This window comes from Marmota marmota, unplaced genomic scaffold (assembly GCF_001458135.2).
Source record: "Marmota marmota marmota unplaced genomic scaffold, marMar, whole genome shotgun sequence".
NCBI classification, from domain to species: Eukaryota; Metazoa; Chordata; class Mammalia; order Rodentia; family Sciuridae; genus Marmota; species Marmota marmota.
In genome coordinates, this window is record NW_026000136.1 from 1085489 (window position 1) to 1101680 (window position 16192).

Sequence of the window (16192 nt, forward strand, 5' to 3'; positions counted from 1 at the left end):
TGAAGCCCTAACCCCCAGTGCCTGTGAATGTGACCTTATTTGGAAATAGGGTCTGAGCAGATGTAATTAGTTAAGACAAGGTCATGTGGGAGGAGGGTGGTCCTTAATCCAAGGTAACTGGTGTTTTTATAGAAAGAGGGATGATGAACCAGGCGTGGTGGTGAACACCTGTGATCCCAGTGGCAGGAGGATCACAAGTTTAAAGCCAGCCTCAGCAATCGCTAGGCGCTAAGCAACTCAGTGAGGCCCTGTCTCTAAATAAAATACAAAACAGGGCTGAGGATGGGGCTCAGTGGTCGAGTGCCCCTGAGTTCAATCCCTGGTATGAAAAAAAAAGAAAAGAGGGGGACAGTGACATGGCCCCACAGGGAGAATCCCAAATGGAGACATAGGTAGGGATTGGCATGATACAGCCTTGCAGCGAGGGAACACCTGGGGCTACCAGGACTGGAGGAGGCAAGAAAGGACCCTCCCCACCCGGGCTTCAGAAGGAACATATCCCTGTCCACCCCTTGACTTGGATTTCTGGCCTCCAGAACCATGGGAATAGCATGAATTCCCATGGTTTCAAGCCACCCAGAGGGCGGTACTCAATTATAGCAGCCTCAGGAAACTAAGAGAGCCCCTCAATGGGGTTCTGGGCACTGACAAGGACATGAGCATCCACCCTTCTCCCACCATGTGGTATAGCCGTAGGTGCTGACCACCTCGTGTGCCTGTGGTGCTCCTTCCCTGTGGGTGTCTGTGAGTGCTACCTTCGTTCCAGCATCTTCTTGAACTCGACCCTCATGAGGAAACCCCGAAGTCGACACTGCAGCAACGTCATGATCTTGGCCAGACGCTCGTCCCTCATATCCTCAAGCTTGGCCAGGATGCCCGCTCTGAAGAACACCTGGAGAAGAGGCGCTTGTCTGAAAAATGTCCAGCCATCTCCCGATGGCAGCTACTTGGGGAAGTTTTAAATCAAAGAGCCATCATGTCTTAAAATCAAGAGTCCCGCTGGTGCTGGTGCTGATGTTTAAGTTCCCATGGAAACAGCTGGCCAGGCCTGGACACCTCTGCCAGCATTAGCATCAGCTTCCTCTTGTCAGTGTGTCCCTGGCTTCTCTGGGAGTCAGCTGGGCTCCAGTCCCAGCTTTGCATTTCCTAGCTGGGTCACCTTGGACACATCTCAGCCTCAATTCCTCTTCTGTGAAATGGGGATGCAAATCCCTCCCTTAGAAGGTTGCTATAAAGATTAAATGAGATAATAGGTGGAAGAGTTCTGCAAGGCTTCAAGTAAAATGTGATGGATTCTTAAATAATATGATGATTGCCCTGCAGCAAGGGGCCTTCTTTCTTCACCATCATGTAAAGCAGACTTTAGACAGAATCATTGCATCAGCGCCCCATGGGATCTGGGTGAAGGGAGAGGGGGAGAGTTTGCGGGGAGGGGACTTAAATTTCTCATGAAAATAAGATAGTTTTACTAGGGCTACACGGCTTCAGGCTTCAAGTAGCAGTGGGTGAGTGGGACTTATCCCCAGGAAAACAAGATCAGCTTTGCAATGTCTTAGAAAGAGCAGGAAACACCCACCCTCAGAGAAACACAAATCAAGGTCAACAAGGCACCGTTTGCCCCAGCCTGAACCTGCAACCCTTAAGACTTGTGATAAAACAGTGTTCATCAAGGTGTAGACAGAGGGGAGGGTGAATTGGTACTAGCATTCTGAAAAACAGTTTGGCATTCCCTCGTCAAGTTGGGTGTTTGCACGTACCACAGGCCTTTATCTCAACCCTGGATGCGCATCACACCTGTCGGCAGGACTTTTGGAAGATGCTGAGGCCTGGGCGTAGGTGATTTCAAATAAAAGTTTGGGGATGGGGTTCAGGGTTTGGTGATTTTTAGAATCCCCCCAGATAATTCTAAGGCATGGCTTTGTTCCAGAGAATCTCCTATAAGGGACCACCCGCAAGGATGACCATAGCAGCATTGTTGGTAACTGAGAAAAAAATGAAAATGTGATTGTCCAAGGCCACAGGGTGTGGCAGTGACGATGAATGAAGGTCATGTATCAACAAGGATGAATCCCAGGAACAGTTAAGTGATGAAATCACATCACAGAGGAAAGTTATAGAAGTGGACACCAAGTATGATATTTCCATGAAACTCAAAACCAAGCAACACCTGGGGCAATCTGAATGTGCAAGAAAACTATGTTTTAAAAGGCAAGGGTATGGTTAATGTAAAAGTTCAGAACAAGGGTTACTCTGGGAGTGGGGAGCAAAGGTTACATTCTGGGCTTTTAAGTGTATTTGTGGGTGCTCTTTCATTATGTTTGATAATGTAATATATTTTTACATATTTAAAATAGAACGGTAGAAACTTGTAGAAGAATAGGTACGATGACCTGCATGCCGGCTTCAGTGGGCTTTCAATGTGTTATGTGACCTTGGTCAAACCTTTCTCTAGGCCTCCTTCCTCTCCAACAAGAGTGCTAATTACCCCAAAATCCCCCAGTTCCAAGAGTCTGCAATTATACATGAGACCCCCCCAAATGAGTCCCAATGGAAAAAGAATAGGAAAGTGTCCTATCCCCCACTCTTCAAGAAACCCCTTCCAATAAGCTAGACATCACAGCACAGAGAAATTGATCTTGGTGTCATAAAGTGTTTCTTGATATTTCAACACTAATTGGCATTGAGGTGTGGTCTTGGGGGCAAGCCTGTGGCTGAGCTTGGGGCCCACGTGAGCCACCACCAAGGACAGGAAAAGAGTCTGCAGGTAGAACCATCCTATTCTTTGTTCTGCCCCTGCTGCCAGAGTCTGCCTGGTCTTTGGGGAGCAAAGCTGTCCCCAGGAGCCCTGCCTTTCCCTGGAACCAAGGTACAGCCATTTGTTCAGCCAGTGACTGTGTCAGATTCTAGCTTTTAGGCCACATGGGGCTAGATGCCTACTGTCCTGCCTAGTTCTGTGACGTTGCCTCCAACCCCATCTCCAGGCTTTCTTAAGTTTCCCATCTGTCAAAGGTGGATGGGGAAAGGAGTGGCACATTGGTATCCAAGGTTCTTTCAGCTCAAGTATTCAATGATTCTGTGACAAAACCTCAAGTGTCCTCCATAAGTCAACACAGCACATTCTAATTACGAAGGAGGCCAGAGCAAGCCGTTCTGGCTGAGTTATAGTTCTACAAACACACAATGTTGTAAAGCAAGCCCAGGGAGCTGGAGACTCATCCTGTCCTCACCATGGATCCCTCAAGTCTGTAACCTTGCCTGGCACACAGTAGGTGCTCTATGAGCATTCATAGAGTGACCAGATGCATTGGAGGTCTATGCAGGTTAGAAGCTCCCAAACCAGACCCACATCACACGTGAGACTTGGAGAAGGAAGTGATCCACTTGTGGTCCCACAGAGGCAGGCATTGAGCCTGGTACTCCTGACTCATGTTGGGGTGAAGTCTGGTGAGGCCACTGTAGATGGGTATCTTGTACCACTGACCTGAATGGTCCTCACCATCCTGACAGGACTTTTTCCTTTTTTCCTAGAAGAGCAGGAAATGGGACAGACACAGGGTGGCCCAGGCCCCATGACTCAGGATCAGGAGGCCGCTTTGCCTGAGTCACCTGCCAGCTCAGGGACTGGGACTCCCCATGTGGGTGAGCTGGGATTATGGGGCTTCACTAGCCAGGCCCTTCCCACACACACTGCCATGCTCCATCAGATCCAGGACCTCCATTCTGATAGGCTCTTTTTATTTTTAGAAACTGGGACTTCCTACAGTTCTAAGAAATATCCTATCATTGATTGAGTACCGTTTTGTGCTGAGCTGGGTTCTATGTGAGCTGCCACTAATAACCTCAAATCCTGTGAAACTGGTATTGTCAGCTCTGATTTTTCAGAGCTGAAAACTGAGGCTCTTATTGGCTGAGGGGCTTGCCCAGTGACTGAGCTATAGCTTGTATTCTGAAGCCCACCTTCTTGGGGCAAAGCCGAGTGGGTGTTGGGAGGACACACCCACCAGAACACCTACCTTCGTATGTCCAATTTTGTATTCATTGGTATCCAGTTCAATGGCTGCAAGAAGCAGCTCTGAGGCCTTCTTGTTGTCCACAAACCCTTGGGGAATCACGTTGGGGTTCAGCACTTGGTACCTGCCAGGAGAGAGAGGATGGTAGTTATCATCATACCCAAACGGGCAGCACACAAAGTACATCCATTCATTATCCACCGATCTTTGAGAGTCTTGCAAACAGGCATTAGGCTTGATTTATAGATATCCAGGTTAGGCAGATGGATGATAGAATTTGGCACAAGGGCTACAACTTGGGGGTGAGTGTTGGTGTGCATTGGGATTTCCTAGAAGAAGTATTCCAAGAAATGAAGAAACCAAAGTCCTTTCCTTCCTGATAGAGCTGGGAGTACAGAAAAGAGCACTGGCCCAGGAAGAGGACACATTCTTTTCCTGAACTGTCAGTAGCCTCCTTTGTGATAGTGGACAAGTCTTTCCCCAGTTGAGAACTTTAGAGGGAGGAATTTCTATTGACAAGGTGACTACTAGTGATCTTTTTGATCCTTCCATCTGTGGCCATATGTTCTATGAAGTTGGGGTATGGAAGAAGGTCATTGCTAAGGTGAGGGTCTTAGCTTAGTTTCCCCAGGTGCAGACCTTCAGACAAAAATTCAAGTATAAGTCATTTATTTGGTAAGTGGTAGTATCGGGAAGTGGGCAGAAAGCCATGTTATCAAGGTAGGGGTCTCAATGGGCAATAAGATCTTTTTTTTTTTTTTTTTGAGAGAGAGAGAGAGAGAATTTTAATATTTATTTTTAGTTTTCGGCAGACACAACATCTTTGTTTGTATGTGGTGCTGAGGATCGAACCCAGGCCGCACGTATGCCAGGCGAGCCTGCTACTGCTTGAGCCACATCCCCAGCCTGGGCAATAGGATCTTAATGCTACTGAGGAAGATGGCCAGTATTTACACCATGGAAATTTACATCAAATTTCCTACCTATTGGGACTTCTTCTTTTTGAAACCCGAAGAACCCTTGTTCAACCTTTTCCAGTATGCTGCTGTCTAAAAACCAGACTTAGCTCACTGGGAGCGGGAGGGAGCTGAGACTTTTGTTATTCCTGAGACTTTCAGTCTTCCAGGGAGGGACAAAACAGGCTCCAGGAGCCTAAGAAGTGCAGGCGCTGGTAGCTGAAAGTTGGGCCAACACTCACTAAAGCAGCAACAACGAGGCAGGGAGTCCACAGTGCTATCACGGGACTCTACTGATCTGCTAGTCAATCCCTCAAACACGGAGCTCTGCGTGCAAGGCGTCAGGGAGACACACCACTCACCTCTGTTTGAACTCTGGGTACTGCAGCCTGTTTGGGAAGCCCTTCCTGCAAATACGGATGCCTTCTAGGACACCATTGCAAGCTAACTGGTGCATGATCAGGTGGGCATCCACCACACCTGCCAAGAGAGGAAACACAGAATGGAAAGTCACTGCTTTGGGGTGAGACAGTCCAGTCCTTGCCACCCAAGGAAGCTGAATTAGGCAACTATGCTGTCAATTCCAGTCCTCTTCTATCACTGTCCAGGGGGTCCCCAGATCCCCCACAATTTAACCAGTGCTTAAAGTTTACTCCCTGACTGTGATTTCTGGCTGGGTAGTCACCATTCTGCTTTATAAAGCAGCTAGAACATGATTTTTGGATGAACTGTTGTTGGGGATTCTTTCTGAGCCTTCTTTGGTCCTCATCAGCCCTGGCGATTAAAGGTGGACATAATTGGGAATGAATGCTGACTTCACAGACCCTCCCTTGGTGTTTCAGCAGGGAGACATGACCCCACCATGTACCTGACTGTTTAAACTCATTGGGGACAATACAGCGGACAAAATGGGGGGCAGTGCTGTGGAGGGTGGTCATCAGCTTGTTCAGCTGCTCCTGGGGATAGAGAAAAAAGAAAAACAGGAAGTAAGACTCAGCATTGGTATTATTGGGCAGTTCACACTCAGAAGAAGTTGGAGTTTAAATAAGTTAAAATTAAAATCAGTGCTCAGGTCACACCAGCCACTCTTCTAGTACTCAGTAGCCACATGGGGTTAGTGGCCATCATACTGGACAGTGCTGAAGGGATCGTTTCCACCCCTGCAGAAAGTTCTGTTGGAGCTATTCTCAAGGTCCAAGGGGATATGATTTCTCAGAAACAAGGCCTCTCCTGATCCAGGGCTGGTTCACGCAGGATCTCAGTATTAGAAAGGACCACAGGGTCTGAGTGGGCAAGATCCTGCCTTCTATAAACCTCCCCAACAGAGGGCCCCTTTTCCATGGCTTGTGACTGGTGAGGTGGCCCACTCGACCCGGGGGCAGCCTAAACCTTGGGAAATACTGAAGTCTTCACTCAGCCTTTCCTTGTTGACTGTACATCTGCACTCTGTCACATATTTCCAGTAATGACCAAACTTTGTGGAAGTTGTGGCCAGCTCAGAAGTCCTGTCAGTCACTTCTTGGACACAAGGTCTTGGCGCTAATATTTTAACATTCTTTTTTTTTTTTTTTTTTTTGAGACAGGGTCTTTCTGTGTTTCCCAGGCTGGCTCCAACTCCCTGGACTCAAGGGATCCTCCTACCTGGTAAGCCACCTGAGTAGGTAGTACTACAGGCATATACCACTGCCCTGGACTGGGCATTGATATCTTTGTTTGCCATATTGTAAAAATTCCTTTAATTCTCCAGGTTTCAGTCTGAAAAGTATATAATTGGACAGGACCCTCTTTAAGGGTCTTTCCCATCTGGTGATCCTATGATTCTGTGGCCTCTTTGGAAGGGAAAAAAGCCAGGTCTAGTGTTGCACACTTGTAATCCCAGTGGCTCAGGAGGCTGAGGCAGGAGGATTGCAGGTTCAAAGCCAGCCTCAGCAATTTAGCGAGGCCCTAAGCAACTTAGTGAGACCCTATCTCAAAATAAAAAATAAAAAGGGCTGGGGATGATTAAGGACCCTTGGGTTCAATCCCTTGTACAAAAAAAAAAAAAAGAAAGAAAGAAAGAAAGAAATAACCCAGCTGTTTCCCTGCAGTTAAACCCACAGAGGCCCAACAAACTCTTAAATAAGACACCTCTCCATTCAAAGGCAAAGAAATGAAATAAAACTGTCCTTGGCTGTGAAAGAGCAGCTAGACCATCACACCACTGAAAGGGAGGGATAGGGGCACTGGACTCTAGGAGGCCTCTGGGCAGCACCTACTCACCCTGTAGAAGTTGGAGACTGTCATGAAGGAGGACCCTCTTTTCTGCTTCTTGCTTCCAGCTGAGGAAGAGACAAGCATGTTTTGCATCAGTACCCAGCACAGGGGCCAGTGCACCATTAAGTGTTCTGGGCTAAATCATATGCATTTTCTGAAGTTAAAAAAAAAAAATTTCTTGGGATGGCCAGGCACAGTGGCACACGCCTGTAATCCCAGTGGCTTGGAGGCTGAGCCACGAGGATCGCGAGTTCAAAGCCAGCCTCAGCAATAGCAAGGCGCTAAGCAACTCAGTGAGACTCTGTCTCTAAATAAAATACAAAATAGGGATGGGGATGTGGCTGGCTCATGGTGGAGTGCCCTGAGTTCAATCTCCCCCTCTCAAAAGAGACTTTTCATGGGACTAAATGAGGTAAAACCCTCGACACCAGGAAAATGAAATCTACCAAGGAGTGGGCAGATGAGCTGACTGTGGTGTAATTGTCAGAGGGATGCTGTGCCCCCAGAAAAGCATATAGCCCTTTGTACTTTAGGACTGGCACAAGGTCTTTGAGACTTTTCCCATGAAGGAGGAAGCATGTGCTTATTGGTGATGAAATGTCACTGAGCCCAAGAGGATTGGCATTTTATGCCTAATTGAGTGGCAATCCCTTGGGGCAGCTTCCACCTGGGATGTTCCCCTTTGGGCTACATGGGGGCTAGAGAGTAGTGCTGGGCTTGAAATTTGCTTCAGACAAGAGAGTGGGGAACAAAAAATAAGCACAGGGCATTTGGGTGTCAACTTTTACAAAGCAGCATCGTTCTGCCTAGAGCTGATGCAGGACCAGTGATCAGTTCAGCTGATGGAGGCTCCACCCTTCGACATCTTTCTATTGTAGGATCACCCGTGGCCTACCTTGAGCTTCTTATCATTCATTCGTTTACTCGTTCCTCATTCAACAAGAGTTGAATAACAGAGTTTTATTTCCTTCTCCCCATTTTGGCTATTAAAGGGCAACAGACCAGGAAGACTGGACATCAGGAGAGGCCAGTCATACCTGCAGCCTCCTCTTCTTTGAAGAGAAGGGCCAGGATTCCCAGAGTTGATTTCTGAAACAAGCCCACCACTGTTTCATTCAGGGGGTCTTTGTTCTTCTCCAGCCAGCCCGTGATGTTATAACCAACCTGGAGGGAGGGGCAAATGCCAGTGGGTAAGCTTGGGGCCCAGCCTCCCCTTTCCAGGTCCTATACCTGGAACCTCACCTAATGCTCTGCCTGCTATGGGATCCTAGGACCAGCCTTCTGTCCTCTCTCTTGGAGCTTTGGTTCTTGTCCTGATGCATTTCATGGTGCCTGGGATGGCTGAGTCCCAGTCTGAGCTGGGGACCTCGTTATCTGGTTTCTTGGGCATTTGCAGTTTGTCTGTCTAGGACACTCCATCTCTCAGTGCTGCCCATGCACCAGGACTCCCTGGCTACTCTCTCCTGGGCGTGACCTTTTGACAGCCACACTGAGCCTCCCCTAGTCTCAGGTCTTCTGGGCTTGCTGTGAGTGACTGGCCATGACAGGAGGAATCCTGACCTACATGAAGAAATCTCTCCAGAGGCTTCAGGTATCTCTTTTCTGAGGAGCATATGTTCCCTATGACAATGCTGTAGGGTCATTGCCTGGTGGAAGGAGGCAGCCCCAGGATTGAGGGCTCCATATATGCAGGTAATTGGACATGTACTAATTTCTATTTTCCATTTTGCCATGTGGCCCCAGATCCTTCCACTAAGCACAGAAGACTCAAGAAAGTAGATGAGAAGCCACAACCTTTGGGTTTTCCAACTCCTATTCAGCATATCAACATTAATCATCTTAGTGCCTTATTCTAGGGCCTTGACTTTAAATAAATATTTCATTGCTATAAATATGGAACTCTTCTCATTCAGTGGGGAAAGGCGAGGACAGAGGACTACAATTTGGCTCCAAGCCTGTTGTTTGCTCAAAGTATCAGCCTGATCCATTTTGAGAGTAATTGGTGTTGTTATGGTTGATGATATAAAATCTTGGCCCTGATGCCCAATGCAATCATGGCTTTCCTGACAGTGCTATCCTCAGGCAGCTGTTTCCCTGCAGTTAAACCCACAGAGGCCCAACAAACTCTGTTGATAACAAGAGTGTTGGCCCTTCTAGCAATATCAAAATCCCAAGGAAATCAGACATGTTCTTATAAGCTGGCTGGACGAACATTACAACCCCTTTTAGTTATACAAACAGAACCTGAGTCCTGACTGCACTTAATTTCCCTCTTTCCCAAGAACTGCATTTGTCATGAGTAAAAAAGCTACTCTACAGATGTCGCCTTATTGGTTTGGCTGTACCTGCTGTCAGAGGGACAAATTATTCAGTTGGGAGTAATTCATGGGCTCATGGAAGGTAAAGTACTGTCACTTCTGGCCAAGACTGACATTCGGCCATCAGACTGAGGGCCATAGATACTGTCGCATCCCTGGTAGGTTTGATGGCATGATCTACTGGCTGATCCCCAGTCCTTTGCTGGATTGCTTTGGAATTCTCTGATGGACTAGTGATGAGGAGGAAAGAGCCAGAGTCCATTTAATTGGCTGAGAACCCCTATACATCATGGAAGGAACCTCTGGAGGGGCAGATCAGGTCCTACAATGCTGGGGGTGGCCAGCAGCCAGAAGGTGGTCCCAGAAGGCACCAGGCTGGAACTTACTGTGCCTGCATAGTGGACGAGCTCGAAGTGGGCCTCAGGCCCCTTGCCCTTGCCTCCCTTGGGCTTGAGGAAGTTGCTGGACTTGCCCAGGTGGTTGTCATACAGGGCTGCCTTGAACGTGGCGTCTGTGGCTTTGGGGAAGACACATTGCTCCTCCAAGATGGAGAAGATACCCATGGGCTAGGAGGGAAGAGGACAGGATGGTGTTAGGAGAAGCCACAGAACCCCAAAGAGACCACACTGGTATTGGGCCAGGGACTAGTGGTGGAGATGAACCAGACACCCATGTGGAGGGCCAGGAAGCAGAACTCTAGGCAATGACAGCTGGGAACAGCTCCTGGTATTCCATGTCCTCATCTTCAAACACTATGGCCATTTAGACACCAAGGAGGCTGGAATCCACTGAATCCAACCGAAGGGGAGACCGAAGACTGAAGGGGCCAGAGAGCTCCTCGAAAGCTAACCCATGGGAACAGTGGCCCTGGGCGCACTTGATCTTCAGAAAAATGCTGAAGTCAATGACACCTAATGCCCTTCTTTTGATTCTCTTTTATCTCTTTCTACCAGGGGCCTCATGCTGTTCTAAGTCTCTTTTCACACAAAATGAGGTGCTCATAAATGCTGTTAGGGACCTCATTTGCCCCCTATACATGGGAGGGGGGTCTGGATTTAAAAGAGGACTGTTGAAATAGGGCAACACCTAACCCCAAAGCTCAAGAATGAAGATAGTTCAGGCTCTGGGATAGCTGAACAGGAAAGTATTTGTAGGTGTTGAGCGGTGCAGGGATTGTGCTCACAGTCTGCCCTCCTGGGAGGCTCAGGCTGGGCCCACGGTGGAGACCCTTGGTTGCCTTGATGCCTAAATACAATTGGCCGAGGGTGAGCCTAGAATCAATCTTTCCTTCCCTCCTCCCTTCTTCCCTTCCTCCCTCTCTTCCTTTCTTTAAAAACAACAACAACAACAAAACTTCTAACATTGAAATAATTTCAGGCTTGCGATGTTGCACATATAACAGAAAGCCTTCCCATAGACCCTTGACCCAACCCCTCCGAATGTGAATTTAAACACCAGGTGATCAATGATAAAAACTAGGAAATTAACACGAATATAGTACTATGAACAGACTTTGTTCAAATTTTGTTATGTCCTTTTCCTATCTTTTTTCCACATTGAAATAAACAATATATATTCTTGAGGTCATTGCTAACTGCCCCAAGGCCAACTGCCACCTTCCTGTCTGCCCCAGTGACATCCTTTCCTGAGTCATGTCCCAGTTAGGGCTATGGCCTCTCTCCAAGCCCCTTCTCGGAGAAGTAGGTCACCTTTTCCAGCAGGTCGATGCAGGCCTGAAGGTCAAGGCCAAAGTCAATGAAGGTCCACTCGATGCCCTCCCTCTTGTACTCTTCCTGCTCCAGCACGAACATGTGGTGGTTGAAGAACTGTTGCAGCTTCTCATTGGTGAAATTGATGCATAGCTGCTCGAAGCTGTTGAACTGTGGTGGGAGGACAGAGAGAGATCATCAGCCCAGGCTCAGAGAAAGCTGCTCCCAGGAGTGGGTAAGGAAGCCATGCATGAACAAGGATGCGTGGAGGGCCCACCAGAATCAGGCACGGCCCTCCGTGCCTTGACACCAACCAGATCACGGTCCCAGCAGCCCAGTGAGATGTGATTCTGTTCCCCTTCTCTGCAGTGGGGATTCTGAGACCTGAATCCCAGGCACCTAGACTCTAGCCCACACGGTGAACAAAAATAACTGTAGGGCCAGGCACAGTGGTGCACGCCTGGTCCCAGTGGCTTGGGAGGCTGAGGCAGGAGAACTGTAAGTTCAAAGCCAGCCTTAGTAATGGCGAGGCACTAAGCAACTCAGTGAGACCCTATCTCTAAATAAAATACAAAATAGGGCTGGGGATGTGGCTCAGTGGTCGAGTGCCACTGAGTTCAATCCTCAATATCCAAAAATATAATAATTGTAGTATACTGATAAGCTAGTCCTGTCCCTTAAACCAGAAGACACTCTGATTTTGAGTGTTTGTCAGTGTCCATGAGGTAAATATTCAAGCGATCAACACAATGTCAACTTTCAGAATTCCTGAAATTCCTGAAAATTCAACAATCAGCTCTTGTGAGCCAGGACATGTCAGCTCTGGCACCTACTCATTCTATCCATTAAGTCTATACCATTCTTTTTTTTTTTTAAGTTATACATGAACACAATGTCTTTATTTTGTTTATGTATTTTTATGTGGTACTGAGGATCGAACCCAGAGCCTCACACATTCAAGGCAAGCACTCTGCCATTGAGCCCCAGCCCCAGCCCATAGTCTATACCATTCTTTATGACTTGGCTTCATAGAAATGAGATGGAAATTTCTAGAGTCCAAAAGTCAGAGATCCAATGGCAATCTGAGATTGTCCCATTCCTGGGGCTCCCAGGCAAGAAACAAGACAACCATGGTGAAGGGGAGCTCACAAAAGGATGGCCACCTCAAAGCAGAAACCAAACAGGAGGCCAGGCATACCTCAAAGATCTCGAAGCCGGCAATGTCCAGCACCCCGATGAAGAATTGCCTCTGCATCTTGGTGTCCAGGGTCTTGTTAATCCTGACCACCAGCCACTTGAACATCTTGTCATAGACGGCCTTGCCCAGAGCCCCGATGGAGTTGTTGCATTGCTCCATGTTCTGGCCTTTCTGCACAAACTCATTGCCTACTTTGACCCGGGGCCTGGTGATGCCCTTCTGGAGTTCACCGGAATTGAGTCCCATGAGATGGGCGACTTTGTCGGCCACTGAGTGGAGATGGAGAAAGTGAATGAGTGAAAGGAAGATGACGCCAAGACCAGGAGACACCCAATACCTTCCTGCGTGGTCTTGGAAAGAGGAAAGGGAGCATGGGGGAGTCTCTGTTTTCTTAGATGGTTTCCATACTTTCTCAGGGTCAAGTGGCAAAGTTAGGGGATAGAAACTGGAATCATGCTCTGACTCTTTCTGCCTCTTTGAGAAGATCCATGTCTGACTGTCCAAGGAACGTCTTGGTTACAGCCATCAGAGAGCCCGAGAATCCCCAACATGTCTCCGAAATGGCCACCAAGCTGGGAGAGCAGAGAACTCCTGCTACCAGCCGCCTGACCCCTGTACAGACCCAGCCAAACACCTACCCTCAGTGGTGTCCACTTCAGCTTGCTCCTCTCTGGGCTTCTGCTTGAACTTCATGTTCCCAAAGTGCATGATCCCCCCAGTCAGCTTATAAACTCCAATCTTCTCATCTGCACTGAAGCCCAGCACATCGAAGGCCTCCTGCCAAGCAACAGGCGGAGAAAACCACAAGACTCCTGGCTTCTTATTCCACACCATGGAGGTTGGGGCACTGCCACTGCAGGGCCACCCCAAGGGGTCACTGCACAGGGTGTGGGCTCTAGAGTCAGACACACCCTGAATGAGGAGAGGTCTGTTTTCCTCCAGGGAGTTCAGAACAGACTCTTTGCCATATGGTCTTTATTATTATTATTATTATTATTATTATTATTAGGATCTAACCCAGGGGTGTTTTACCACTAAGCTACAACCGCTACCCTTAATTTTTTTTTTTTTTGAGGCAGGGTCTCACTAAGTTGCTGAGAGCCTCACTAAGTTTCTGAGCCTGTCCTTAAACTGGTGATCCTCCTGTCTCAGTCTCTCAAGTCACTGGGATTACAGGTGTATGCCACTGTGCCTGGCCATATGGTCTTTATTTAAACTCTCCACTCTCTGTTTAGCGATCTGCAAGATGGTGACAGTCAGTGGTCATAAGCATAGAGCTGAATGATGTGTAAAATGTTTAGTTTGGTTCTTGACACACAGAAAGTTTGGAATCAGGGGATATATTATTATTATTATTATTTTATTATTATTATTATTATTATTATTATTATTATTATTATTATTATAACCACTGTTATTGTCATTAAGGCTTCATGCCAAGTACCGAAGAGAGGCAGGCCAAGATGAATCGGGAAACTATTCTATGGCCAGAAAGAGGACCTTCTACACAATACAGTCAGGAGCCATATAATAATGTTTCAGTCAGTTTCAAATCACAAATATGACAGTGGTCCTATAAGATCATAGTGTGGCTGAAAATCTCCTGCAACCTAGTAACACTGTAGCCAATGGAACAGTGATGCAATGTGCTGTTCACTTATTTGTGAAGATGCAGCGGTGCACACCAGTAATCCCAGCGGCTCAGGAGACTGAGGCAGGATGATTGCAAGTTCAAAGCCAGCCTCAGCAACTTAGGGCGGCCCTAAGCAACTTAGTGAGATGCTGTCTCTAAATAAAATATACAAAGGGCTGGGGATGTGGTTCAGTGGTTGAGCGCCCCTGAGTTCAATTCTTGGTACCAAAGAAATTTTAAAAATTTAAAAATCCTTTCACGGTTATTTTGGAGTGCACTCCTTGTACACATTTTAAAAAAAAGTTCTCTGTGAAGCAGTATGTATGTTAGGCTGGTAGCAGCCTCGTGCATCTGTGTTTACTGCTGTCTTGATCGCCTCGTTTCTCTTTGGCTTGACTTAATTTCACATCACTTTGCTTATCGTGTCCCTCGGAGCAATAAGCTATGCGCTATGTAAATACCAGCAGCCCGGGTGTGTGCTAGGCCACGCCACCTAGGTTTGTGCAAGAGCACTCTCTCATTTTCGCCTAGTGCCTTTCTCAGAAGGTATCCCCATTGTTAAGCAATGTATGACTAATCCTAACAGGAGTCCCAAGTGCTTAGTGTCCTGAAAGGAGACACACAGGGGACTGGAAGGACTCAAGAGTCACTTCCAGTTGGGCTGGGGAGGAGGAGAAGTTGGACAACTAAGTCCTGTGGAATCCTAGTTCAAGTCTGAAAGAGAAACTCTACTTGCTACAACAGGCTGGGGATGAATGCCAGGTGCCACCTCAGAAATCTACAGGCAAGACTTTGGGCTGCTGTCTGACACCCCCACCCTCACCCCCACCTAGCTCTGGTGCATACCAGGCCCTAGAGCTTCTGTCCTGGTTCTCCCTCCTCTTTGCCAGCCACACCCACTCACATCTGTGATCTGCAGCTCTTCCCCGTCATCCATGTTGTCCACCATGGTGACACCTTGGCTGATCCAGTGGTATTCCTTGGGGTTGGGGACCAGCAGCAAACTCTCTGCCGAGAACAGCAAAGCAAGTTAGCAACTTGGTGACCTCTGGTTATTTTCTCTTTCATTTCTAATCCCTGTCTCTTAACGCCTTTTGTAGGCCAGCCATGATGGTGGGTGTTGTGGTACTGCCCCTCTGGGATCACCCGGAGTCACAGAGGGACTGGAACAACATCACAAAAGGAGCTTTAGGGCCATGAGAGGGTTGCAGGAACTTGGCTGTGTCCTCTGTCACTGGCCCCTAGTAGGCACCCAGTAGATAATTTGGGGAATAAATAAACTTATATCTTTCTCCCTCCTCTCCTATAAAAAGCAGGTCACATTCTAATGCAGAAGGTAACACAACGACGACCTTGAGCAACACCACCATTCGCATAGAGTGCACATGAGAAGGTTGTTGCTTTTACAAAAATGCATGCTCGCTTCTAGCTTCCTTCAGATGTGTGCCTCTCTTGGTCTCACATTTTTAATTGTTCACTTTTGGAAGAGGAGCTAGTACAATAAATATTCTCCTTTCATTGTATCTCTACTATATTAAAAAAAATTATAGCACAGGAAGGAACATAAATGATGGCTACCACTTTGCTCCAATGTTAGGGAGGCAACAGGGCTTGGTGGGGAGCATGGTAAATGAGAGAGCTGGTGCGGCAGCCAGGGGGCCACCACCACTCAGCTTCCTAGATTAGTAGGAGGACAGGCTCTGAGGTACTGGCTCTTCTGCTGTTCTAAGAGAAACCAGAAAATTGTTTTTTTTTATGTGAAATTTCCCAATTTCAAAATGTCATCCATTGATTTAAAAGTCCACTTGGTTCAACACACATAAAGCCTACCTGTGGGTGGGTTGTGGACCCAATACCCGGGTTAGAAAGTGTGTGTTTGAGATCAAGTCTTCATCCCTCCTCCCACCTTATTTCCTGAGCAGGTCTGCCATGGATTTCTGAGCATGTCAGTGCCTGCATGAGGGCGTCCAGTTGAGTGGGTGAGTTACTCTGCTCTCTAAGCTGTGCACCAGTGTGGGCTGGGTCTGTGGTTATGGCTCATGCAAGCACTGGTCCTGGGATAAGCGTGGTCCCAGTCTGACCCCTGTGCTGCTGTCTGACCATCAGGCTCAGGGG

General features: G+C 47.7%; 1 protein-coding gene across 1 annotated transcript in view; it reads right to left on the reverse strand.

The window, feature by feature from the left end:
• Positions 1-16192, reverse strand: part of LOC107155950 (myosin-16) — a 63214-nt gene that overhangs the window by 37422 nt on the left and 9600 nt on the right. The window contains exons 9-19 of the mRNA XM_015501979.2: positions 14982-15085; positions 13083-13221; positions 12445-12713; positions 11247-11417; positions 9924-10103; positions 8257-8383; positions 7226-7284; positions 5835-5922; positions 5329-5446; positions 4014-4134; positions 756-892 (exon numbers count right to left, since the gene is read on the reverse strand). Coding sequence (XP_015357465.1) covers positions 756-892; positions 4014-4134; positions 5329-5446; positions 5835-5922; positions 7226-7284; positions 8257-8383; positions 9924-10103; positions 11247-11417; positions 12445-12713; positions 13083-13221; positions 14982-15085 — 1513 coding nt within the window. The remainder of the gene's footprint in view (positions 1-755; positions 893-4013; positions 4135-5328; positions 5447-5834; positions 5923-7225; positions 7285-8256; positions 8384-9923; positions 10104-11246; positions 11418-12444; positions 12714-13082; positions 13222-14981; positions 15086-16192) is intronic.